Genomic DNA, 27,155 nt, shown 5'->3' with positions numbered 1-27,155 from the left:
GTATACGTACGTGTGTGAGTGATAAATAATTGAAAATTATAAATAAAATGAATCTGATCTCATTTCTACGTAACGGCGTCCCTGTAGGCCGATGTAAAACTGAAATATTACCGTCATATATATATTAAAGTCGTAACTACCTAAATGCGCATCCAAGTTCCGAACCCCTTAATCATCGTTCCCTATTTTACCCCTTTTATATCCCCCGCGAGGTGGTGCCCTCTGGCTTCGGTTATTTTCCTGCGCTAAACGCGAACTCTGAAAAGCTGCGGCAGCTTTCAGCTTTCAGTCGTTCGAGATCGCGGCACTACAACGACACGCAAAATGGCCCTCCGAAGGGCCCTCCTCGTTCTCCACGTCTTGGCGAGCTTTGTACATTTTTCAACAGCCAGAGCGGTGAGTAAAAAATTAAAAAAAATATTTCAGCTTCGCTTATTACAGATGAATTGGGACAAAACCCGAAATATTTTTTTTATATATATAAAAGAAGGTTAAACAAAGAGAAAGGGAGAATTTTCCTCATAATTTATTGATGGGAGGTAAATATTGGGGGATCGGTCGACGTGATAAACCGATGGGGTTAGAACGGTGCGGTTTTTATAATACGGGGTTGGAAGGTAAAGTTGTTTATCACATCTACGAAAAATTTCGAATTTCGAAAGTTCGAAGCTGCGTTTAGGCATTCATGATATTTTTTTTTTGTCTCCGTGTACTAGTCGACGCCCTATTCTCCGATAAATTTGGAGCCGGAGCCCAAATCTTAGATTCCATATCGAAATTTGAACCGTCTACTCAAAATCACCAATCTTCAATTGAAATTGGACACGTTTCCTTTTTATACTTTTCGGAATTTCATTATAATTATAAAACATTTAATATCTATTATATAACTCACGAAAAAGTGATAAAAATCAAAAGTTCTTGTAGATCAGGTTGTAAATTTGACGTTTCGTAAACTGTCATCAAAATCTATGATCCACAATCAGTTGTAAGTCGATGGTTTATCCATTGACGTACGTCAAACTTTTGTTTCGATACAAATCCGGTTTGTTTATTACTCCTATTCTTCTTCTACGTCACGTATCGTGTTGTTTTCGATCTGGATCGTTCAGATAAATCGATTTGCGCACAGTACTTGCGTTCGAAATAAATGACGTTGACAAGTGACAGAGCCGCCGTGTTTTATGTATTAAATAGTTTCTTTCGAAAAATTAACTCGACAAGGAACTGATTAATATTAAATAAAGATGAAAACTGAGAATAAAAAAAAAACGGGCTACTTTCCACGGTTGTGCAATTACGTTTTCAGTCTGGAAAAAAACTCAACCACCGACTCCGTTCCGGAGGTTAGTTCGCTTGTTTACTTAAAATAACTTGACGCTTCTTTTTATATTTTTTCCATTCCGTTGCTTTCGTTGTTAGAAAGTTAAAAATAAAAAAAAAAAAAAAACAATTTTAAGTCTTTGTTGTCGGTTTAAAAGTGAACCTGTCAAAAATGTCACATACAGTACTTTGTGATGGATTCGAATTATCACCACAGGGTGTTCATGAATTGTATTTGACCGATGATTATGAGATTTGGGGTATTGATCTAAATGTTAACTTTTCGTCGTATGAAACGTACTGAAATGTAGTCAAAAATTCGATTTATTGAAAAAGCAGGGTTGTATTCAAAAATATTAAAGTAGATCGAAATATTTTTCGTAATTATGCGGTTTAACCCCCTCATCTCCGATTACCTTGAAATTTTAATATGTTGTACAGTTTTTCACGCTGAACGAGAAATATATATATATATATATATATATATATATATATATATATATATATATATATATATATATATACAGGTTGTCCACGACGAGTTAAAACTATCTGTATATATATGACAAAATACTTATAGTAGAATCATGAAAATTTCTACGTTTGGGTTTTCGGATACGATCTTTTTAAATAAAATATTTTCAAAGATGGACGACTTCCGGTTATACCGAAAGTCGATTGTAACTTTGTTATTTTATATGGAACACCCTATATATTAATACATTTTTGAAATCTACGTAAAATTTCAATATAATTTTGTCTAAAAACGTTTTTCGAAAAATGCATAATTTTAGAGTTATTAATTTTTTTGTAACAAATTTCACCCTCATAAATTATTTTTTTACCATTATACCCTTAAAAATATAAAAAAGGTTTTTATTCGGTTACTTCAAGCTAGTTCTGATGTATTTGAATGTATTTCGAAAAATTTTCCATTTTATACAGGGTGCGTATGAAAAATATTCAAAATTTAACTTCATACATATCAAATTTCTTTATGTTTTTAACTAGAATACCATGTATATTAATACATTTTTGAAATCTACGTAAAATTTCAATATAATTGTGTCAAAAAACGTTTTTCGAAAAATGCATAATTTTAGAGTTATTAATTTTTTTGTAACAAATTTCACCCTCATAAATTATTTTTTTACCATTATACCCTTAAAAATATAAAAAAGGTTTTTATTCGGTTACTTCAAGCTAGTTCTGATGTATTTGAATGTATTTCGAAAAATTTTCCATTTTATACAGGGTGCGTATGAAAAATATTCAAAATTTAACTTCATACATATCAAATTTCTTTATGTTTTTAACTAGAATACCATGTATATTAATACATTTTTGAAATCTACGTAAAATTTCAATATAATTGTGTCAAAAAACGTTTTTCGAAAAATGCATAATTTTAGAGTCATTAATTTTTTTGTAAAAAATTTCACCCTCATAAATGATTTTTTTACCATTATACCCTTAAAAATATAAAAAAGGTTTTTATTCGGTTACTTTAAGCTAGTTCGGACGTATTTGAATCTATTTCGAAAAATTTTCCATTTTATACAGGGTGCGTATGAAAAATATTCAAAATTTAACTTCATACATATAAAATTTCTTTATTTTTTTAAATAGAATACCATGTATATTAATACATTTTTGAAATCTACGTCAAATTTCAATATAATTTTGTATAAAAACATTTTTCGAAAAATGCATAATTTTCGAGTTATTAATTTTTTTGTAAAAAATTTCACCCTCATAAATGATTTTTTTACCATTATACCCTTAAAAATATAAAAAAGGTTTTTATTCGGTTACTTTAAGCTAGTTCGGACGTATTTGAATCTATTTCGAAAAATTTTCCATTTTATACAGGGTGCGTATGAAAAATATTCAAAATTTAACTTCATACATATAAAATTTCTTTATTTTTTTAAATAGAATACCATGTATATTAATACATTTTTGAAATCTACGTCAAATTTCAATATAATTTTGTATAAAAACATTTTTCGAAAAATGCATAATTTTCGAGTTATTAATTTTTTTGTAAAAAATTTCACCCTCATAAATGATTTTTTTACCATTATACCCTTAAAAATATAAAAAAGGTTTTTATTCGGTTACTTTAAGCTAGTTCGGACGTATTTGAATCTATTTCGAAAAATTTTCCATTTTATACAGGGTGCGTATGAAAAATATTCAAAATTTACATATCAAATTTTTTTATTTTTTCAAATAGAACCACCCGGTTTTTACCTGATCCTTGTTGGTAATTCCAATGAATCATACTTATTGGTCGATATTTGAAGAAATTAACTTTTTTTCGACAAAAGGTGAAACAAAAAAAACAAAAACGACTACGAGATTTCGTTGGGGTTAATACGATGTATTTGAAATAAAAACAGAGGGTAGTGATTAATGATGTCAAAACAAAAAGACAAAGTAATTTTGGCAATACAATTTAGAAACAACCGATAAATCTTTCCAAAGAAGTGCAGATTTAGATGAAGAGAAAAGGATTGTGGAGATGTGTGTCCAACAATTCTTACAAAATAATTGTTTTAGCTACTTAAGCGAGTAAATCTCAAAATATAACAAAATAGTGTAATAGTGGTGAATTCCAACCTTGACGTTTGACGTTTCCATTGGCCAATCAAAATAAAGCCTATTTCGAACAGGTTTGATGATTGGTAAAGCAAAAAATCTATTTCAGGGGTGTACCACAATGCAAAATACTGTTTCCACGTCGAACTGCAGTTGGTAACCTTGGTTAACCTTCTCAAATGGACTAATAAAATTTTTTAGGTTAGTACGAGCGATATCGACGTAGATACGTCACGGTTCACCCAAAAACATGAAGAATCCTTTGAAAAGGAAGTTAAACCAACTAATCTAACCATCTGTTTCCCATTTATAGTTTATTTGTAAACATTTTTTGTAGTTTCTCTCTCCGAGACAATTTTTGATATCAATGAAATGCTTAATCGTCTATTTTCCAAAAACTGGGATGTTTGTCCTACGTAAATAACCTCACAATCATTTGTATTTGTTATTAATAATGTTATTTCTTTTGTTTTTGGATGTTTTATATTTTAGTTTAGTGAAATATTTCGATAATGTATACGAAAACTCAAAATCAGGCAAATAATCGATTTTTTTTACATATTTTTTGCAAATAACTCGCTTCCTATGGGTTTTACGCTATTTACATATCGTATCAATATTGTAGAGCATCAAATTATCTACAACTTTTGTTTGAAGAATTTTTTCATACGGTGAATCGTTTCTGAGATATAGGGCTATAAATAGAAAGGAAAATGTAAAAAATGTAAAAAAAATCAATTTTTTGCAAATAACTCGTTTACTATGGGTTTTACGCTATTCGTATTCATTATCAATATTGTAGAATATTAAATTTTCTATAACTTTTGTTTGAAGAATTTTTTCATACGGTGCATCGTTTCTGAGATATAGGGCGGTTAGTATCCCGTTTGAAATCAACTAGTAATCAATTATTGCTAAATTACATTTTCCTTTCTATTTATAGCCCTATATCTCAGAAACGATTCATCGTATAAAAAAATTCTTCAAACAAAAGTTGTAGAAAATTTAATATTCTACAATATTGATAATCAATACAAATAGCGTAAAACCAATAGTAAACGAGTTATTTGCAAAAAATTGATTTTTTTTACATTTTTTACATTTTCCTTTCTATTTATAGCCCTATATCTCAGAAACGATTCACCGTATGAAAAAATTCTTCAAACAAAAGTTGTAGAAAATTTAATATTCTACAATATTGATAAGAAACACAAATAGCGTAAAACCCATAGCAAACGAGTTATTTGAAAAAAATTGATTTTTTTTCACTTTTAACCCCCGATTTTTAAAGTTGCTCACATCGAATTATAAATGAGTTTTTAGAGAAGTTTTAGGACGTCAAATGAACAACTTTAAACGATTTTATACCTGGGTATATCGATTTTCCGAAAATTTTTGCCTAAATCCACCTAAAGCGACCGGACTAATTCTGTTTGGCGATTTTCCGATTTTTTTGCCTAAAGCGACCGGACTAATTCTGTTTAGCGATCTTGCGAAATTTTTTCGTTTTTACGACCGCATTTCCCGTAACTAGAGCCGGATGCATTCGTACGGTCTGTAGTGGCTTCTCGCCGTTTTCTCCGAATGTATTTTTTACGATTTTTTTTTTCTTTTCAATTCCAACTATTTTTTTTCGTAGTTAATGAACATAGTCACGCGCGAGAACACCCGTAAAGACGAACCAGAGTAGAATTAAGATGTGGTTGGCTGGTCGAGAATAAAAAAATTTTCATCTACCGTCAATCCACTTAAATGAAAATTGCTAGCTGTTTGAGTGGTTGCATACAAGGTGGCAGCTTTTGTATTTCGTGTAAAATTTCGCTATCGACATGAATAATTGTCTAAAAAACACATACCCAAGTATGTGTCAATCACGCAATCACAATCTTCCAATATCATTAGACGACGCAATCTGAAAGTTTTTCGTTCCGTAATCATTTAAATACGGGAAGTTGCGTTTCGAGTGTTCCATGTAGTGAAAGTGACAGTTCCGTACTGCAAAACGCTATGGAATGACTCTAGTCACTTCAATATTGACAGTCGACAGTTTCAGTTCGATGATCCATTCCAATAAATATTAATAATTGTCCTGGAGGTACAATCAACATTACTTTTTGCAAATAACATTATAGTACATTATATTGTTCAATAAATAAAATGTTTATAATTCTCTATTACTTATTTTCTTTCCTCGGTGTTAAAAATGTCAAATGTCAATGTCAGATTTGGCATATTCACATCAGTGTTGCCGTATCTCTTAAAATACATGGAATTTAAACTAGATTCTGCAAATCTGTATAAACTTTACTACAATTTTCATAAATCTGAATACGAGGATCATTTAGATAGACCAGCACTTTCAAATTTTGGCAAATTTGAGCTCTAAATATGGATTTTAAATAGTTACAATTTAAATATAAAGTTTAAACTGTGCTTTAACGCCCCCTATTGGCGAACCAGTGCGAGTTACACGAAAAAACTCCCGACAAGGTCCGGTTTAACAGAACCGGACTTACAAAATTTCCCACTCTCCCCTACGTCTTATTCCAAGACATAGACTTAACCTTGTAACATGAAAAATGCGCAGAATTTGTTAAAACACGCACTCTAAACTTAAATTACTGTGAAAATAATTTTTTTTTGTAATATAATCCTTTCGCGAAACACGTCCGACGATATTTTTTCAGTTGTCCACCCGGTACGCGTATTTTACAGAACAGAAAAAAACTGTTTCTCTGTAAAATAATTTCGTGGCGTTAGGAGTAAATCGAAACCGGGTGGAGAATATCCTGAATCGACGGAACATCGAGAAAATTCGATTATAATTGACCGAGATGGAGAAAATCCCACGAGACTTCACACTCCAAGAGATTTTCTTTAATAGTCGACTCGAAGTTTCGATTTTCGGAGCGTCTAAAGCAAAAACATACAAAGAGAAAAAAATCGGTCGAGTTCAAATTAACGTAAAGATGAAAAAAAAAAACTTATTCCTATCAAAATCCCGATCGTGTCATAGTCCTTTTGGAAATCAATAAAAATAACTGTAGAAATCGTGAAAATCCACTTTGTCTATAAAATAATGGGATATGTCTTGACTATAGTTAATTTGATCGAAAATTCGTCACACAGATGGCACTGATATTGTCAAATCCGTATGACATTGATGACGTGCCAACTGTCAAAAGACTATGTGTCAAATGTCGTCATAACATTTCGATTAGTCATTAAAAAGTGACAGCTATTCGATTGGAGTTAATTTTGTTATGTTTAAAACGATTTTATGTGTTTATTTTTGATTGGTTTGATGGTTTAAACGTTCTGGTCGTCAAATTGAAGCGGTTACTACAGAAGACATCAAAAAAGTCCACGAATTGATGATTGGGAGTTTTTGACTATGTTTACATTCAATAAATCGATTTTTTTGCTTCGATATGTGATAATGGATCCATCATTTCATTCCGGAATCAAAACGATCATGATATGAGTGGACTGCAGTCGGTGAACCAGGTTCAAAGACACAACAGTCAGCTGGGGAGGTTAGGGCTTCAGTATTTTTGAATATTGTCGATGACTGTTACAAAAATGAAGAAAAAAATCAAGGAAAAATGTTTTCTTATCTAATCTTAACATATTATTAATTTTCCGTACTTTTCACGAGCCTAATGAAACGATTTCGGATTTAAAACGAATGAATTAGTTCGAATAAACAGATATAAAGTTTGAGTTTGCTATTTACATTCAAATTTCGAAAACATTTCACAGAACTGTCACGAAGAAAGATTTATATTAGAATGGAATGTTGAATATAAAAAAAACATGAAAAATCACACCCCGTCCCAGTGCTGCTAACAATCTGTTTCATTTTTTTTATATTTCGTCTCAATTTATTGCGAAAAGTCAACGTATACAGGGTGTAGTAAAAACATTGTTACAACGATACAGCGACGATAATTTTTTGGCGCTAGAAAATCGAAAAATCATCCGATTTCTACAAATTTTTTTTTCAATTTGTTCGTTTTTTTGTGTAGATTACGGAAAAAAATATAAAAACTTCATTTGTTTATTCGGAAAAAAGTTATCAACAATTATAGGTGACCGAGTACATTTCCATAAACATTTAAATATCTGAAACCAACATGAGTTTTCATTTCGAAATACATGAAAAATCAACATTTTTCTACAAATTTTTTTTTCAATTTGTTCGTTTTTTTTGTGTAGATTACGGAAAAAAATATAAAAACTTCATTTGTTTATTCGGAAAAAAGTTATCAACAATTATAGGTGACCGAGTACATTTCCATAAACATTTAAATATCTGAAACCAACATGAGTTTTCATTTCGAAATACATGAAAAATCAACATTTTTCTACAAATTTTTTTTTCAATTTGTTCGTTTTTTTGTGTAGATTACGAAAAAAAATATAAAAACTTCATTTGTTTATTTGGAAAAAAGTTATCAACAATTATACGTGACCGAGTACATTTTCATAAACATTTAAATCTCTGAAACCAACATGAGTTTTCATTTCTAAATACATGAAAAATCAACATTTTTGCACAAATTTTTTTTCCAATTTGTTCGTTTTTTTGTGTAGATTACGAAAAAAAATATAAAAACTTCATTTGTTTATTCGGAAAAAAGTTATCAACAATTATACTTGACCGAGTACATTTCCATAATTATTTAAAGCCCCCCGAAACCAATATAAGCCCCCATTTTTTTATCCCCATAATTTTTTTCATAAATCCGTCGTAAAAACGGAGATTTAAAAACACAATTTCATCGAAATCGGCCGATTTTTCGATATTCCATATCCAAAATACGAGGGGACAGCGAAAATTATAAAATCCCCCGTCGGCGTTTTTCTTCCAAAACATTCTTACTGACATATTTTTCGTTCAGGTGAACATCAGTAACGCATGGGTGCTCCCCGAAGAAGGATTTCCTGTATTCTACCGCTATTTCCGAGATCGTATCTCTTGGTACGAAGCAGACGCCGTCTGTCAATTCCATCACAGTTATTTAGTAACCGGTAAGTACTTCCATAAATAATTCGATGAAATTCAATCCAAAATTGAATTACCGATGAAAAAACAAAATATCTATTATCTAGAATGCAATTTTTCCAGATTGTGTGTGTGTCGCGATGTCGCTGTCGCCGTCCCCGTTGCCAATGACGGCAGTCGGTAAATAGCTACCGCCGCCGACGATGCCGATCGATAGCTTTTAGTGTAGTTAGTTATCACACAGACCAAATAGACAATACCGAAAACCAGACCGCATCGAACACACACGATATAAATCTGAAAATATTCGTGAAATTTTCGTATATAAATAGAAAAAAAAAAAAAAGGTTTTTAGCACTGAAATATTTTAATTTGTTGTCACATTTCTTTTCATCTTTTCATCTCGTTATAGATCGGATAGATACTAGTCATCAAGGTCAACACCTGCGAACGATTAAATTAGAATTTCTGATAGTCCAGTGAGTGGAGTCCAATTTAGAACCGAAACCCGCGAAAATTAATTATGTCGCTGATTTTTTGGGTTTACCTAGTTTTCGGGGTGTTTTATCGATACAGTGAAAATTGACATCAAAATTTTGGACGATAAGCGATATATTTTTGTTTAAATTTTGAAAATTTCGAATTTTGCAAATTACTCGGAATCTATGCGGATTTTCGAAAAAAGTGAAAGGATCAAAAATGTAGTACAAAAAATTTTATACAAAAGAGGTTTCCTGTGATTTTTTACTAATCCCAAAATTAATCGTACAAAAATCGAATTTCGTGGTTACCGGATTTTTTCAACGGTGCATTTTTTGCGGATAACTCAAAAAAAGACTTGAAATTTAGAAAAAAAAAACTGCCGAGCAGGAAATTACCTCCGAAGAAGCTCAAATATGATTTTTCCTAACCTACAAAAACCTTTAAAATGCTAAAATTCCACTAAACTTAATTTTCGTGGGTCGGGAGCTGTGATCACTGGACTATGGACCCAACACTCATCATTATACTGTCTGACGCGATGTTTCGATAACCAATTTATCATCTTCAGAGATTGAAGATTTACTTTTAAAACTTTTTGAATCGTTATATCTCAGAAACGGTGTCTCGTAGGAAAAAAAGTATTAATACGTTTTTTGTAGATAATTTTATGATCTACAATTTTTATCTGAGGTATTTTTATGATAAAACTCACCGTTACGTTGAAAATTGAGAAAAACTCATTTTTTTGACTTTTGACCTTGAATAAAATTTTTTCCATACACGGAAATGATGGAAAACATTTAATTCTTATGTTGAATTGTATTTTAAGCAATTTTACTGATTTTCAGCTTGTTTCGAATCTATATAACTTCGAATGTCTAAATTGACCGGATTATAACTTTTACAACTTTTTGAATCGTTATATCTCAGAAACGATGGGTCGTACAAAAAAAAGTATTGATACGTTTTTTGTAGATAATTTTATGATCTACAATTTTTATCTGAGGTATTTTTATGATAAAACTCACCGTTACGCTGAAAACTGAGAAAAACTCATTTTTTTGACTTTTGACCTTGAATAAAAATTTTTCCATACACGGAAATGATGGAAAACATTCAAATTCTATATTCAATTGTATTTTAAACAATTTTACTGATTTTCAGCTTGATTCGAATTCATATAACTTCGAATGTCTAAATTGACCGGATTATAACTCTTACAATTTTTTGAACCTTTATATCTCAGAAACGATGGGTCGTAGGAAAAAAAGTGTAAATACGTTTTTTGTAGATAATTTTATGATCTACAATTTTTGTCTTAGGAATTTTTATGATAAAACTTACCGTTTTGCCGATAATCGCGAAAAACTCATTTTTTTGACCTTTGACCTTGAATAAATTTTTGTCCATACACGGAAACATTCAAATTTTATTTTCAATTGTACATTAAACAATTTTCAGCTCGATGGAAATTTAAGTAGCTTCACTTTTATTTTTTGGTCTATTTTGACCGGACTACTAACAATCTCTTTCCTTTTTTTTTTTGAAAATTGTCTCCGAAACTGAATTTCTTCGACAGATCATTCCTCGCATTTTTGTCATACATCCTTTTTATATCGGAAAGCATATTTTCCAATATCCCTCTTATTTACAATAACGTTTATGAGATTTTAGGGAATGTTGTCATAGAGCGGTATCGCGTACTTAATATACGTAAAAGATTTATGTGACACACAAATCAGATAATGTCTCACGAAATCTTTTGGAATATTTTTAAATCAAGTTTCCGAATAAAAAAAATAAAGAAACCCGCCATCTCATCTTTAGGATAAATCCGAAAGGATGTTTATAGGAAAACTCTATCAAAATATTGTATCGAAAATCTTTTTCTCGAAAGAATAAAGATTTTTATTCATAAATAGCAAGATTTTAGATATGGCAACGCTGATGTGAATATATCTGACATTGACAATTGACGTTTTTAATGGTGAACGTATTCAGAACGTGTTGTCAAACGAGTGATATTTTAGTTGTTTATAATAAACTAAATATATCGTTACACATCGAAAGAAAGATTTGTACGCACGCGTTGAGATATACCTACTCAAATTTCAGCCATTTTGTACACTTATTAGTGTATAATATCGATCGATGGATGGTAAAACACTGTACAACGTACTCGCCGATTTTAGGCTATATATTTATATTATATATTTCTTTTCAAAACGCCGATTAGAAGTAAAACACTTTTATTATATAATTTAAACAATGGAAACACTTCACTTTTGTACAATTAAAATAAAAGAATTGAAGTTAATAGTTAAAATATTCCGTGTATTTATACGATAAATGAGCGGGAGACGGTTTTGATCACGTCTTAGTAGCGTGACCTCTACCGTCTACGTCTTACTTCCGACTGTTATTGTCGGATTTAGGCTGCTGAAGAGAACTCGTGTTTCGTGCGTGGCTGTAGGATGGAGTAGAGCAATAATCTCAATACTACATACATTATATCAAAATTTTCATTACTACTCCACCTACGCCCATCTCTAGATGGTAACACCGTTACTACAACCCCTTAAAACCCGACATTAGACACCCGGTATAAATAACGAATCAAATTTCGTTAATCAAAGTTCTATAATATAACGTACTGTTAGTGATATGAATTAATTAACGAACGAATCCATGTTGGATATTGATTTTAGCGCGTTATAAAAAAAAAATCGCTGTTCACCCTAAAAGAACCCCCGAGCGGTATATACGCATACGAAAATAAGTTAGTTAATGAAACATGTGCCTTGAATTTGGTTCGGTTAACGTTTATTATAGATACACGTATCGGATCTGGAGTATTATAAACGGTGGTGTAAATAGGAAAGCGGAAGGGTGTAGTACATTCATTTCCGTCATGTTACCCCTCAAATTGGCCACGAACATGTGGCTAAATATTAATTCGCATCGATGCTTTATTCAATAATCTATCGAACCGAATTTCTCCGATAGGTAACGTAACATTTTTATACAGTTTGTCCCAAAAAATCGACCATTTTAGTTTCAATTAATTATACAGGGTGTGTCCCACGACTATCTGTATATATATATATATATATATATATATATATATATATATATATATATATATATATATATATATATATATATATATATGGCTAAATACTTATAGTAAAATCATGAAAATTTCTACGTTTGTGTTTTCGGTTATGATCTTTTTAACTAAAATATTTGCCAAGATGGCCGACTTCCGATTCTACCGGAAGTCGACTGTAACTTTGTTATTTTAAATAAAACATCCTGTATATTAATACATTTTTGAAATCAACGTAAAATTTTAGTACACTTTTGTCTAAAAACTTTTTTCGAAAAATGTATAATTTTCGTGTTATTAATTTTTTTGTGAAAAATTTGACCTTTATAAATTATTTTTTTACGAGGATACCTTTAAAGATATGAAAATGGTTTTTATTCGGTTGCTTTAAACTAGTTCGGACGTATTTGAATCTATGTTGAAAAAGTTTTCATTTTATACAGGGTGCGTCTGAAATGTGTTCAAAGTTTAACTTCATAAATTTCAAATTTCTCCATTTTTTTTAATATAACCACCTGGTTTTTTCTATTTTAATGCATTCAGGGGTAAAAAATAAGGCAAATTCATGTATACTTTCCTATATCTAAACCTTAACGTTATCCAGATATTAAATGTGCAAATTTTTAGAGATGCAGGTGTGGATATCTGGATAACGATAAGGTTTAGGTATAGGAAAGTTTTGATGAATTTGTCTTATTTTTTACCCCTAAATGTATTAAAATAGAAAAAACCGGGTGGTTATATTTAAAAATATAAAGAAATCTGATATTTATTAAGTGAAATTTTGAACACTTTTTACACACACCCTGTATAAAATGAAAAATTTTTCAAAATAGATTCAAATACGTCCGAATTAGTTTAAAGCAACCGAATAAAAACCATTTTCATATCTTTAAGGGTATAATCGTAAAAAAATAATTTATAAGGGTCAAATTTTTTACAAAAAAGTTAATAGCTCAAAAAGTAGGCATTTTTGGAAAAAAGTTTTCAAACAAAAGTTTACTTAAATTATACGTAGATTTCAAAAATGTATTAATATACAGGGTGTTCCATTTAAAATAACAAAGTTACAGTCGACTTCCGGTAGAACCGGAAATCGGCCATCTTTGAAAATATTTTAGTTAAAAAGATCGTATCCGAAAACCCAAACGTAGAAATTTTCATGATTTTACTATAAATATTTTACCATATACAGATAGTTTTTAACTCGTCGTGGAACACCATGTATAAAAACGAGATAGACCTCTAGAGAGAGAGAGAGAGAAAGAGAGAGGTTCGTTGTGATTTATTTATTGGGGGAGACAGGGGTATTTTTTTAATGGGATTTTATTCGATTTATGAATAACCTTGATACAAGCTTAAACGAAGAATAAAAGAAATAAAAATCGATCTTTTAGACATCGATTTAAATCGATTTAAAAATCGATCTATTTTAGAAAGAATCTTTGGATGGCGATACGCAGATCTTACATAAAGTTTACACGTTCGCGGGTTTTATTAAACGTGTGAACGTAGCATAAACCTCGACGCATTGTCTCTTTAAATATCAATCGATTTCCGCACAAAATTATTCACGTATAAATAAATACTGCACGGAATGGGATTAGTTACTTAATTTGATATTGTGGTCTGCCGTTATGGGTGAATTTTTAGTGTATTTTTAAATCGCCGGGGAATATAAAACTAATTTGAAAACGTTACGAAATTCGCTAGGGGATATCAAACAATTTATTATTAAATTTCATCGACCAACCGTGTACTGTTTAATACAAACTATAAAGCAAAAAAAAAAAATTACTACTCATCAAATCGGGGTTTTTAAAATGCTCCAATTTTCGGTGATATGTCTAGATGTCGAATTTGTATTAAACATTTCCCAACTACTTTGATCGTTATCTCAATTAAAATTTTCCTTCTTAAACAAAAAAACGTTTAATCAAAAATACCGATTTATCCGAACAAAACCTTCGCAATTTATAAAACGGCCCGTTTCGTTCCTAATTTATATCCACCCATTTCCCGACTACCCGATGAATTGAAGCTCCGAACACTTTTCAAAAACTTTCCAAGATATTGGTGGGTAAACAGTAGCGGAGAATAGCGAAAAATTAGACACGAACTACTAATAATTTCGAATTTTTTCACCGACAGTTATAGAGGTGCTCAAATACTCAAAATAAGAGAGCTAATTATGGAGCGAAGTCTTCTTGATGTGGCGTACCAAGTTTTGGCTCAAATTGAGAGGAACAGACTCAACGAGTACCAAGAAATAGTAGTCGGAGAATACCAAAGAGGTTTCGAGAAAGGAACCGCGGATCAGATCACGGATGAAATCGACAGCAGAGTTTGTGTCAGGTTGCAAGGAGATCCAATGGTACCATAAACGGCAAATGATTTGTAAAGAGGGCAATTGAGAAAGGGGAAGGAGTAGAGCAAAGAAAAAATCGAATCGGAGATCGAAAATACAGAATCGCAATCCGAAAAAGTCGTCCGCGCCTCTCCATCAACATCAAAGAGGAATCCAGGCACAAGATTATCGGAAACTTGTAAATACGAAGCGATGAAACTCAATTTTTACGAAAAGTTGTTGTATAATAATAATTATTATTATTTTCCGAGAAAATTTAGAATCGTGCGCGTATTTATTTGTAGTACTAATCAATAATCGATACAAAAACGAAAATACCTTCCAGTCAAACTACAGTCAAACATGTTTTTCATCAAATAGATGAAAAAAAATCCTTTTTAGATAGATCGCCATCTCTTTGTAACCCAATCTCTGTTTTTCTTTCGAAACCTTTTTCAGTTATCGGCGCGTTCGCCGAAAATCCCATCCGGCTCGAAGGACCATAACTCTACGTCGACGGACCCAAATATTTATCCCTTCGAATCCGCCATTGCTGTGTCTTTCGCTATTGCGGTTCGCCTCGTGAATAGGGTCGAAAGAGTATTCGTAGGGTTTATACTACCCTATATATATGCGTCCGTTTTCACTGTGTCTACTATTCGAAACCGTGGGATTTATAATCGACTTTCGGGATGTCTTCTGGAAAGGGGCGGGTGATTCTAATTGTTCGCGATTCGGATTCCGGCGATGTGTATAAACTTGTTTTTAATTCGGTTTAACATTTTGGATTTTGGATATCCCGCCAAAAACACAATCGGCACTCAACTCCAAAGTTGGATTAATCAGTTTCTCGGCGATTCGATTTGGGATAGCGAAGTTTTTGTGATTCTGTATTTTGGTTCTACTTCTTTAAGTTGGATTGTGTCTTCCGTTACCAGATCCTTGTCCCCTTCTCGAGCTTTTCCAGTTTCCAGGTCAGCTTCGATGCTTCTTCCAAACTTTTGCCCCATGCATTGTAGTCGTTTCGACGCTAATGCTTCGCAGTGACACATTAGGCACAGAGAACGTCGGTTCTGAGTCTAGAGCCTACTGTGCAGTAACCTGTAATCACTGCTACGATCCTTCGGATTGAGGCTTTCCCACACTTCTCTAATATCCTCATTAACCGTTTATTAGCCTCTTCCTCTTCTTCTATTTTCCTTTTTGGTAATCTATATACCGATATCCTTTTATTAGGCCTTGAATCATCTTATTCTTCTTTTCCAATGTCCTTCGACTGTTTTTATTCCTTAATCCTAATTTGGACTGTTCTAAATCGCTGACCTCTATTCCCAACCAAGTTTCAACAACTCCAAAATCTTTTGGCGTAATTTTTCGCGCAACAAACCAACAAAACTGTCCGTTTTTGCTTTCTTTTTGGTTCAAATCTGGTATAGTTTTGGTCCTTTGAACCAACGTCATATTCAATTTTTCATGCCGACGAACCACTTCTCAAAATTGACGCTCATATAATTAAATTCGAAAACGTCTCAAGTTGCTTACATTGTGACGGCTGATCGCCGACTGACATACAGATTTTATTTTCGATACGATCTTTATAAAAACAAAACGACGTTTCTCTATGTTTCTCTATTATCCTAAACGATGTTGTTTCTGGCAAATCTGTTTGTTTCCGCGTTTTATTCATGCGTTTTAATTCTGCCGAGCCCTTGGTTTGAAAAAAACAATCCCGCCGGAAGGTATAACGAAAAGAAGAGGTTATGTTCCGGCGGAGTATGCTAATACGCGGCTTTACACATACGTCTAAACCGGATTTCATTTCCTCCGGGACAAACAAAGTTCTAGAAGATTCCATAAACGCGCCCTGCTCAAAAACAACCGTATTTTTTTTTCTCAAATTTCTCACGTTCCGATACAGAATAACAAATAATATTTTCCACCGTCATAAGTTGATGGAACGTATCCGTAATTCAAGCGTTCCGCGTTGTGGTCGAATGAAGTAACAGAAATTCTCAAAAACGGGCTCTGTTGCCGACGCGCCGAGTTCTTGAAGACCGGTATCTGTAATATCCAACGAAAATATGGAAACAGCGTCGCTGGCTTTATTTGTACGATCGAATTAATCTATCGGGAGAATTTTAAATACTCAATCGTTCTCTACGCGTGCATTATCGAGTTTATCGTCGGCGTCTCCTCCGCGCACTTCACGCGAACGATTTCGACCGCAGATTGCTACAAAATCGTCCAATGGCGTAGAAAACGTACCAGAAATTCTTAAAAACGGGCTCTGTTGCCGACGCGCCGGGTTCCGGAGGACCGGAAGTTCCTTAAAGTTCATTTTTGCCGAGCTTTCGCAAGCACCGCGTTTTTGTAAGAGTACCACGACCTCCGAACCGCAATCGAAGAGGAATTTGAAAAGTTTTCGCGGACAACTTGACATGTTATATACAGAGGGACTAAAACGGATCGCGTTCATCGTTGTTAGGAAACTGATTGACTTAATCGAGTCGTAGTTGACCGATGGGGGAATGAGATCAATTGAAGGGTTGTTTCATGGTTTTTTTTAAACTCCAAAAGTCGTTTATTCACCTTAAATTACTGAGGTTTGCGGTCTGTCTGCTTTTCAGTATTTCAACATTAAATTTTGATGCATGGGGGGAGATAATTAGTTGATAACCACCACGTTACGTCCGGGAACTGTGTGTATCGGTTCTACAACCGCGACAAATTCTCCATGTATGTGGAAAGCGGAAACTCAATTTCCAAGGTAAACCTTTTTTTTTTCTCGCAGAAGAAAGTTTGCATAACAAGGTATCTCATCTCGGATTTCCTTTACGCGTACATGGGCGTCGAATATTTTATATTAACATCGGTTTTCCATCGAAAGAAAAACTGTTTTTCCAACGGTATTTTCGAAAATGTTCTATTCAGCCCGTCGATCTCGTCAATCGAGGTGTGGCCCTTGCCACACAACTTTCCATACGTTTCTACCATCGATCTAACCAGTGCTGGAAGTCTTCTTTGGTGAGGATCTGCTTTACCGCTTCCATCGACTCAAATCGGGTCCCTATTCCTACCCTTTCAAGGAAATCCGAACAGACCCGTCGACGCAACATCTTTCGGTAAGGAATTTGCACCAACTTCGTACAGATTCTTGTCATGTGTCATTAATCGTTTGTCTAACAGACTCGGTAATCATCTGGATGCTCAATTCGGTTGATTTTGGTCACCGTTTGAAGAGTCGAAACAATCACAGAACGACCTGGACGCTGGTCATCTTCAGCGGTCTCAAAAACACGCGCACAAGATAGAAAATTGTCCCAATAAGCTCCTTGAATCGATTTATACCATTCGGTGCGAGTTTTTTTTTTTTTTAATTTAACGAGGAATTTGCGATTGATACTTTGTCCTGTTCGTTTCAAACCTCACAAACGCTATAATAGTGACGTTATTTAATAACCAGACCTCGTATACCGAATATTGATTTCTTAACCTCACTTTTGAACGGTTCTCGATGTCTAAAAATGTTGACCAATCATATAAATCAACTCGATCTTTTAGCTGGTTCAAGTTAGAGCGGTTAGAGCTTTTAGAGTCACGTTGATTCGTCTTTTCATCGACATTCCTCCATTTGCTTTGATGTGCAAACAACTTTAGTTTGATTTGAATAGATGTTTTACAATATATAAATAGCAACCCCTCGTATCAATTTATCACTTTTCTAAGGATTTATCCAATTAATTAAACCGGCGCCTTGCGATTATGATAATGGAAAGGGTCCAATAAAAAACCCGATAAGTTGACTGGGCTCTGGAAAAGGCCATTTTTGTGGTAGAGCAAAATTACTACTTCAAATTTTGTCTTACAAGCCTGCAGGAACAGATAAAGGACCTTTTTATATAATAAACTATTGAAAAAAGTACGAAATGCTGGAAATTTGATTAATTAAGACATTAATTAATATCGAATTGGACAGTCTAAAGGTAATTTGAATCAATGGGAATGAAAATCCGTCCATACCTGACCGATACCAGTAACCTTCTCAATATACCTGATCTAGGAAAAAACCAACACCTTCTACCTTCTACAGCCTCCCAGGCGAGGCGTTTGGAATCGAGGAGAGGCCATACTTTTGCTACAACCCTCGTTAAATGGAGAAACAGAAAGTTATTTCAGCCCATTACCATATCAGAGGCGCGCCACACACGTAGAAGGTAGATGGATCGCTAATTACGGGAAAATAAGGGTAGTTTTTCGGCTAGTCAGTATTTATTTGTTTATAACTCGACAGACCCGCAGAAAACAGACTTACAACAAAAATTAGTTTCAATCTCGTCGAAACTATTAACCGGAAATTTAAAAACACAAAAAAAAACGTGTCAAAGATTAATCCCGAAGTGAAAACTCGTTATTCGATGAAAATATTATCGTGTATATAACGCGCGTCAATCACCGAAGCGCGCTCGCTTAAAAAAAAAAAAATTAATAAAATTTTTGTCGACACATTTTTTCATTGTCGTCAAAATCAATTTGTCATTTAAGCGCGACCGTGTGCTCGTTAATTGCCCCTCTAAAACCCCTTTTTTTTTTCACAGGGCAGATATCACATTATCGAATTTTGTTTTCAGTATTATGTTTGCTCCTTTATTGGATTTCGGCTTCGAGGGTTTTTTTTACCATAATCAACCCTCTTTTTCAATATTTGAAAAATATTGTATAAATACGACGTTTTAATGCTATAAATAAGATCAAAAAGTTTCAATAGACTTGGAAAAACGATCAAACGCTTATATACATATACAGTGTGTTTAAATGAATGAATAACCTTTGGAATTAGGTCGATTATGTGTTAAATATGATAAAAAAACAGTATTCCTATAACCGAACAGGAACGGCTTCACGCTCTATGTCGAGGACGATTTCGTATCTAAGATTAGGATGTGGCCAAGTCATTCGCAGTTTATTGACCTACGTTGTATAGCGAATTTCAGCGCACATTTTATTATATACTATTTCAATTATTATCATAAATTTGAAAACATTAACATTTTTGTATAGAGAACGAAAAATCCAAAATTAATTCGTAGCACAAACTGTATAATATTACATATATTGTGATAACGCCAATATCAATCAAATCTGCGTATATTGCACGATGAAAAACAAGTTTTCCATTTTCGCTGTCATATACACGGTAATTAGATTAACATAGTCAGAATTTCAGCCTTCCGTGAGCACCGCGCTTTCGAGGCAAAAACAATTCTCTGTAGAAACGGAGAAAAATATTTTCTTTTTTTTTTTTATAGTCGACATAACAATAAAAAAATACGTTTAAAACGGCGTATACACGCCAAAAACAAATATTTTCCAGCTTATCAAGAATAATACGCGGCACTTATGTTTATTATATGTTTGTGTAAAGGTAAATCTAAAAGCAAAAGAAAGCAAAGATAACAAAATGAAAAAGGATTGGAAAAATTCTAATTTCTTAAAAAAAGATCAGCCGGAACCTAGTCCGTATCTGTACAGTTGATAACGTTTCGTAAGAAAACGAGAAACTGACTTATTATTAAAACGCTTATTACCGTTCAGTGAAATAATTGCCTGACCTATTTCGTAATATTCTAGTTTCTATGTTCAAATTGCATCGTCCCTAAGCTATTTAATAACGGCAGCAAATGTTTAGTGAGTTTAATTTCGGCTGAGATGTCAAAATATTACCAAACATTTTCGTAGCGTTTCATACAATATAAATTTAGAATGTTTTTACCGATTATAAGACAAATATGTATTTATACACACACACCATCTAGCGATTCATTTAAACACAAAATAAAAATTCCTTTGTTATCGTTTTTCACAATAACGGATATTTGTATATGAATTTCGAAAAGTTTACAAAAACAAGTAAACAGAAGCAGAAGTTATTTTCTATACGAGTTCGTCGCCATATTGAAAATTAAATAGATAAAACTTACAGAGTCATATCAGCATCAAACCATTTCAATGTTAACACACAATTTTTTTAACCTCACATCTCACCAACAATGTTTTACTAAATCGCTAGAACTATTTACTCGAAGAAAAATATTGAAACGGTTAGTTTGCGCGTTCGAACAGACATATTGTCATTTTAACTTGACGTATAACGATTATAGTAGAAGAAACATTGGAATAATTTAGCAATTGGCGCCTTTAAGGGTAGATGTCATTCGATCAGTGCTACCACATGAACAGTATAATCAACTTAAATTTCTTCATTAAGGATATTTAGAAAGTATGTTCAAGCGGCATTTTTAAAAGTTTATTCATACGATTTGAAATAATTAATTTCTATATACGGGGTGATACAATTTATTTTGTTTTCAGCTGACAGTACTTCGCAATACGACGCTATAAGGGCATATCTCAAAGAATTAGACATCACAGATACCGTTTGGATAGGATTGTCGAAAAATGCAGATAAACCAAACTTTACATGGACGTAAGCTGCTATATAAATATATATTTTATTATACGTAAAAAAATTGTATTCACAGGAACAGTTTGCAACCGTTGTCGGGGGAAGGGCATTGGCAGGAAGCGATTCCTCCATCGAAAAATTCCCAATGTATCGCAACTGATTCCTCCAAAGATTTTCTATGGGAAACTTTAACCTGCGGAGGACCTGATGTAGCTTCATTCATATGCGAAATGCCAAGTAAGAAAAAAATTAAAATATATAAAATAACTAGTATTTATAATGTACAAAATTCCGTTTCCTTTTTTATTTATCGTTTATATGGACTGTCTGTGTGTATTCTTCTTTTTTAAATAGACTGTCAAGGACTACGGAAGGTCATTAATGAATTTTCACGCATAGATAAATAAAAAAGTCGTGAGTATAAATTTGGGTAGTTGTTTGTCGACGTTGTTTACTCACAACTAAAGGAAATCTGCGAGTATTATATTTAATCCAACATGATGAGGGTGAATAGAGGGTAGTTTGGTATAAATTATGTACTTTAGTCAAGATAATGGACGAATTAAGGAGAAATTTGTATGGGAAAGCTTGTGTTGGGTCCAATTAGAATAATTTTATACTTTCGATCATACCCGTAGTTAATACTATCGTTTTTTTTTTTTAAATAAACATCCTGTATATTTTTATATATTAAACGAAAAGAGAATCTTCTTTTTTTTTGCATTGTGGTCTTTTACTAGTTTCTCCACATTGACCAATATAGTTCCAGTGATAACGTTTGACATTCAATCGATTAATTATTTGTCTATGAGCCGACCAAGACATCTGTCAACAATAATTTGACATCATTTATTTAAGTTAAATTTGTTTGTGATCGATATTTGTATGAAAAACGTATTTCAATAAAACAAAATATTATAAAAGTGTGTATTAATGAATATCACGGTATGGGATACGATCTTTTGTTATTACTTCAATGTAACTCTGAAATTTTTATTTCGATTACCGTTTGGACGAATTGTAGCCACTGAAATTTTGAACTAGTCCCAAATTAAATAAACTTTGACTTGCTAATAGAGTCGAAGGACATATTGGCGTTTAATTTTGCTCGCTTTTAATAAAACATTTTTTCTATTCTCCAGTTTTGATTATTAGATTAACTATGTGAGGGACATTTTAATTGGTGTGTAGTGATTTATGCTGTATTAATTAGAATTTTATATAATTAAATTTAACAAGCATTTATTTATCAAATATTATGAAAAGATACTGCACCGAAAACTTTTCAACTGAAAAAAGAAGTTGCAAAGTAGTTGTGACATTAATTTAATCCTCCTCTGCTTTCTGTTAAAAAGTGGAAAAACGAAAAGTTTCAAGAAATTCAAGAAATTACGCAAATGAAATTTTACGTAGTAAAGGTTTTAAATAACTGAAAAACGTTCTGAATTAATGAGAAAATATGAGATACTTTTCCAGTTTTATAAAAAGTTTTTTTCCTAAATTCCCCCAACAAGAGTTTTGAATAAAAAGTTTTTTTCAATTTTTCTTTTCATCGGTTTCTCGTTGTTATTAATTTTCCTATTGCAGTACCTTCTTGGGCGATGGGTCCCAAAGGATGTCTATTGACTGAATTACCTTCGTTGACCGTCCTCTACATACCCGAACAGTCCTCCCTGGAGATGACGTCCGACTGCGGTCTTGACGGGACCAAGAGAATAGCTTGCAAAGGGAATGCGGTAAGATTCCTTATTCGCAATTTCATAAACTCCTGCATAACCCTGAGCGTTTACAAATTTAATCCCAGTCGTACGAAATATCGGTACATATTTATCGACTTTCCCTCGTATACTACGAATAAACTAAAGATGAGTTAAACTCGCGTCTCAATATTAAATATTAAATTAAAAAATGCCGATATTATGTAACTATCGAAATAAATACTGTAAATATATTAAAACGAAAGTCAATCGTATAATATTGTACAAAAAATAGTCTCGTCAGTGTTGTCCTTATAAAAAAAAACAATAACCATACGTAACGACGAAGAAATAAAGACGTAAGATGTTGTTGAATGAGAGATAAAAAAAGAAAGCGTTAACTCTAGAAGACAAGTGATTGTAGTGTGTTCTTTGAGTTGTCAAGGAAACGATAGAGTTGGGAAAATCTCGACCTAATACAGTTATTTGAGTTTTTTATTCTTTTCATAAATAATAATAATACTATATATTGCTATTATTTATTATTCATTTCTCTTTTCAAGTAAAATATATTATTGAATTATAATTGTACTGGAATATTCAATATTTTCATACAGGATCGTGAGGAAATCTTAAAACAATTAACTTGCGCTATTTCTAACGAAGATTTCGAAGATAAATCCACGAAATCCTCAATACTAGCATCTACAGTTTCCTACACGCAAAGTGACAACAAAATAACCAAGATTTGGACGTCTAATACCATCGACGTCGATTACGGCATACCTACGAGACATCGAAGAGAAACCGAAGATACTTTGAGCGCTTCTTCGACGGATAGCACCGAGAAAATCACAACAACTCAAAGTTTCACAGGTAAATTAGTATTCTAAACCTATTCGAATTCATTATAAGTATAAGAAACGGTTATTTTCAAACTGTAATAAATGTAAATAAAAACTCCCACCTCTACACACATAATTTTTACTGTTTTTTATGATACGTCTAGACAAACGAACTTTTGCGTTCGTAGTTGAAACTGAAGATGGCGTTGTTTTAATATTACAGTTTATTTAATTTATAGTTGCCACGAATTATGATACGGAAGTGACGTCAAATCCAATTCCCGCTGCGTCAACTGTAATATCCAGTACTCCTTTTATTCAAACTACAACTCCAATCAGTACAACATCTGCTAAAACTATCGCCAAAACGAGTACTATTTCTTCTACGTCCGGTACAACTGAACAAATCACTCCTATAATCGAAGCAGTACATACCTATACAACCGTTACTGCCAGTTCCGAATCGAAACCGGTTAAAACTACCACTGAAAATGACGAAAAGGATATCGTCATTGAATACCCCAGCGCCATTAGTCAAGGACAATTGTTTAGTATCATAGAAAACGGTAAGCATTGTTTATTATAGGTAATTATTATTGATAGAGAAGTAATCAAAGACGTACGCCATTATTCAACACATAGAAAAATATCAAACGTAGAAAGTGATCATAGACATACGTTCGATTTAACTGATAGATAAACGTAAAACGTAGAGAACCTACTATCACAGACATACGTTTGATTTGACTCATAGATAAATGTAAAACATAGAGTAAAAATCATAGATATACGTTTAATTTACCTCATAGATAAACTTAAATCGTAGAAGAGTCATCACAGATCAACGTTACAATTATGTGCATAGACAAAGTTTGATAATAGAGTAATAATAATAGAAATATGTCGATTTAAATGTGATAAATTTAATAATATAATAAATAAAAAGCGAGACAAATGAAGAAATACTAAAAGATACATTTATTTTTTTATCACTTGTTTAAATAAACTTAATATTAGCATTTCATCTTATTTATCGAATTTGTTTGCAGGCACCATGTTCGATATAATCGAATTAAACGACACGAAATTGTTTCAACAACAAACTACTTCAATTGCGGAGACAAAAACTTCAAAACCGTCGACGAAACTCCAACAATTAGACGAAAAGAAAACGAAGAACGCGGATTCGAAAGGCAAAGTTGCCACCAAGAAGGAAATTTACAAAAATTCCGATCCGAAGAAAAAGAATAATCAAAAGATAATAGAAGATAAAAAGGATCAAATTGTCGTACCTAATGAAGAAAGGAAGAAAAATGAAACTAACTTCAATGTTAAAAGATCGGCATTAAAAACGTTAGAAGCAATTCCGGACGAACGAACAGAAGATAAAAAAGAAGAAGTTGCAAGTAAAGAAGAATTGGATTTGAATAAACAAGTAGAAATAATTCCGTTGAAACAAACAATACAACCGGATCGAAAAGAAGATATAGAAACGAACCTATCGAAAGAAGACGGCATACAAACGCAGATAAACTTGGATCGAGAAATGGAAAACAAGGAAAGCATGGAGGAAATGGATCTGAATAAGGAAATCGAAATATTTCCGTTGGTGAACGACAAATCGCCGCATTTGAACAGAACCTTCAGAAAAGAACTGCCGATGATGGCGGACGAGCCTCCGTTCGAGCCGATCAACGGCGAAAACAAACTCGAACTAATGGATATAGACGAATTCGCACCGGAAAACGAAACTAAAATCGATCCGAATATTTATTTACTCAATAAAAACATCACCAAGAATAATGAGAGCGAAATTATAGAGATTTTAAAGAAGCAACTCCTTCCGAAATTATTGCAAAAGAAGAACGTATCAGTGGAAAAAGAGGAATCGACAACTACCGTACCGGTAATTGCAGTCGAGGAAATCGGCGAAAGACCGAGACCGAATAGACAGAGGCAATTGACGAGGCCGCACGGTAGATCGTTTTATCCGAATTTTTTTAGCAGGGTTTTGGGATGAACTACGAAAAATGTTAATTAGAAGTTGTCCACGAGGATGTTTGTTGATTTTGGATAAAAAAGAAGACGAAATAGACAAGATTTATTCACAATATAACATGAAAAAAAACTATTTTTATCACAAAATGCTATATATTTAACGTCCTAAAAGTCAAAGTATCAATATTTCCAGTTATTTCATCAATATAGTTATAAATAAAATAATTACGTTTTTTTTTTAAATACTATTAATACGATATTCGAGAAACATCTCGTATATATCAGTACTAAAAACAAAACCTTCAGATATCCCCTCGTAATATTTGTAATTACGTCGCCGAAACTATAAAATTGTGAATTTTTGAGTCTATTACGTTTTATAGATTATGATTTTAGTTGTAGTAAAATGAGCGTGTCTAGATTAATATAGATTTTAAGCTTCATGTTATGTAAAAAAGAAGAAGAGATTTTGTTAACGTTTTTCGGAGATTAGATAATATCGTAGGTTTTATAGCACACATTGAAAACAGAAGAAGAAAGTTCGAAAAGCAGATTTAGTTAAATCTAGTAGTAGTAATATTTGAATAGTAGTTGAAATGTTACCCAAAGATAATAAGTTGTTTGGTATTGCTTAATCGGATTTATATTTTTCACGTACGTAATAAAAATATCACGTTAGTAGTATTTCGTAGATGTAGGTGTAAGCTGTTTTCAAATTTCCAAATGGAACTGATTAAATTTTATCGTTTAGTTTACAAGGTATTAGTAGAAAAATATTATTTCGATGTTTCGAATATCCTGAAACAATTTATTTACTACAACAATATATAGCATAAATAATTCGCAATTTGAAAGTGCCGAACTTTAACATCTAATAATATTAAGTATTTCCATCGATATAGTAATAAACTTGTTTTTTTATATATACACTACACAGAACTAAGCTAATGCACGAGCACCGTCCTGCTTTATTAACCGTCCTATTTCGTAAATAATATACTGGGTGTCAACAATTAAATATACTTGTATTACTCAAATCGTTTTATCACTAAACACCCTGTATATTATGACTGGTGATATTTGGTATAGCTAAATAAGGCTCAAATGAAATAAATACTTGGAAATGTCAAATGAAACGAATTTTCGAATGAAACAAATGAATATAATTAGAGCCAGTTTAGCTCAAAATTTTATATACGTTCGAGCACAATTATTATAGATAATATAATTGTAAATATATGTTCTCTAATGTGCTAAATACATTATTAAAAAAAAAAA

At 32.4% G+C, this 27,155-nt stretch overlaps 2 protein-coding genes across 2 annotated transcripts in view; one reads left to right on the top strand and one right to left on the bottom strand.

The window, feature by feature from the left end:
- Positions 1 to 21,017, bottom strand: part of LOC130440756 (monocarboxylate transporter 12) — a 45,611-nt gene extending 24,594 nt beyond the window's left edge. The window contains exon 1 of the mRNA XM_056774076.1: positions 20,853 to 21,017. The gene's annotated coding sequence lies outside the window, so the exon portion shown is untranslated. The remainder of the gene's footprint in view (positions 1 to 20,852) is intronic.
- Positions 281 to 27,155, top strand: LOC130440755 (uncharacterized). Its single transcript, XM_056774072.1, has 8 exons — positions 281 to 396; positions 8,832 to 8,961; positions 21,244 to 21,358; positions 21,414 to 21,574; positions 22,925 to 23,073; positions 23,652 to 23,910; positions 24,119 to 24,445; positions 24,929 to 27,155. The coding sequence occupies exons 1-8, from the start codon at positions 325 to 327 to the stop codon at positions 25,897 to 25,899; spliced, it is 2,184 nt and encodes a 727-aa protein (XP_056630050.1). The 5' UTR covers positions 281 to 324; the 3' UTR covers positions 25,900 to 27,155.

Source organism: Diorhabda sublineata, chromosome 2, assembly GCF_026230105.1.
Source record: "Diorhabda sublineata isolate icDioSubl1.1 chromosome 2, icDioSubl1.1, whole genome shotgun sequence".
In the NCBI taxonomy this organism is placed as follows: Eukaryota; Metazoa; Arthropoda; class Insecta; order Coleoptera; family Chrysomelidae; genus Diorhabda; species Diorhabda sublineata.
The sequence above is the reverse complement of the archived record's forward strand: the minus strand, read 5'-3'. Positions and strand labels throughout refer to the sequence as shown.

Bases quoted from the DNA above. Each gene is read 5' to 3' on its own strand.
- LOC130440755 (XM_056774072.1), top strand. From the start codon at position 325: ATGGCCCTCCGAAGGGCCCTCCTCGTTCTCCACGTCTTGGCGAGCTTT. The intron at 21,359-21,413 runs GTAAGCTGCTAT...TTGTATTCACAG, and splicing joins AAACCAAACTTTACATGGAC to GAACAGTTTGCAACCGTTGT. The intron at 21,575-22,924 runs GTAAGAAAAAAA...TTCCTATTGCAG, and splicing joins ATTCATATGCGAAATGCCAA to TACCTTCTTGGGCGATGGGT.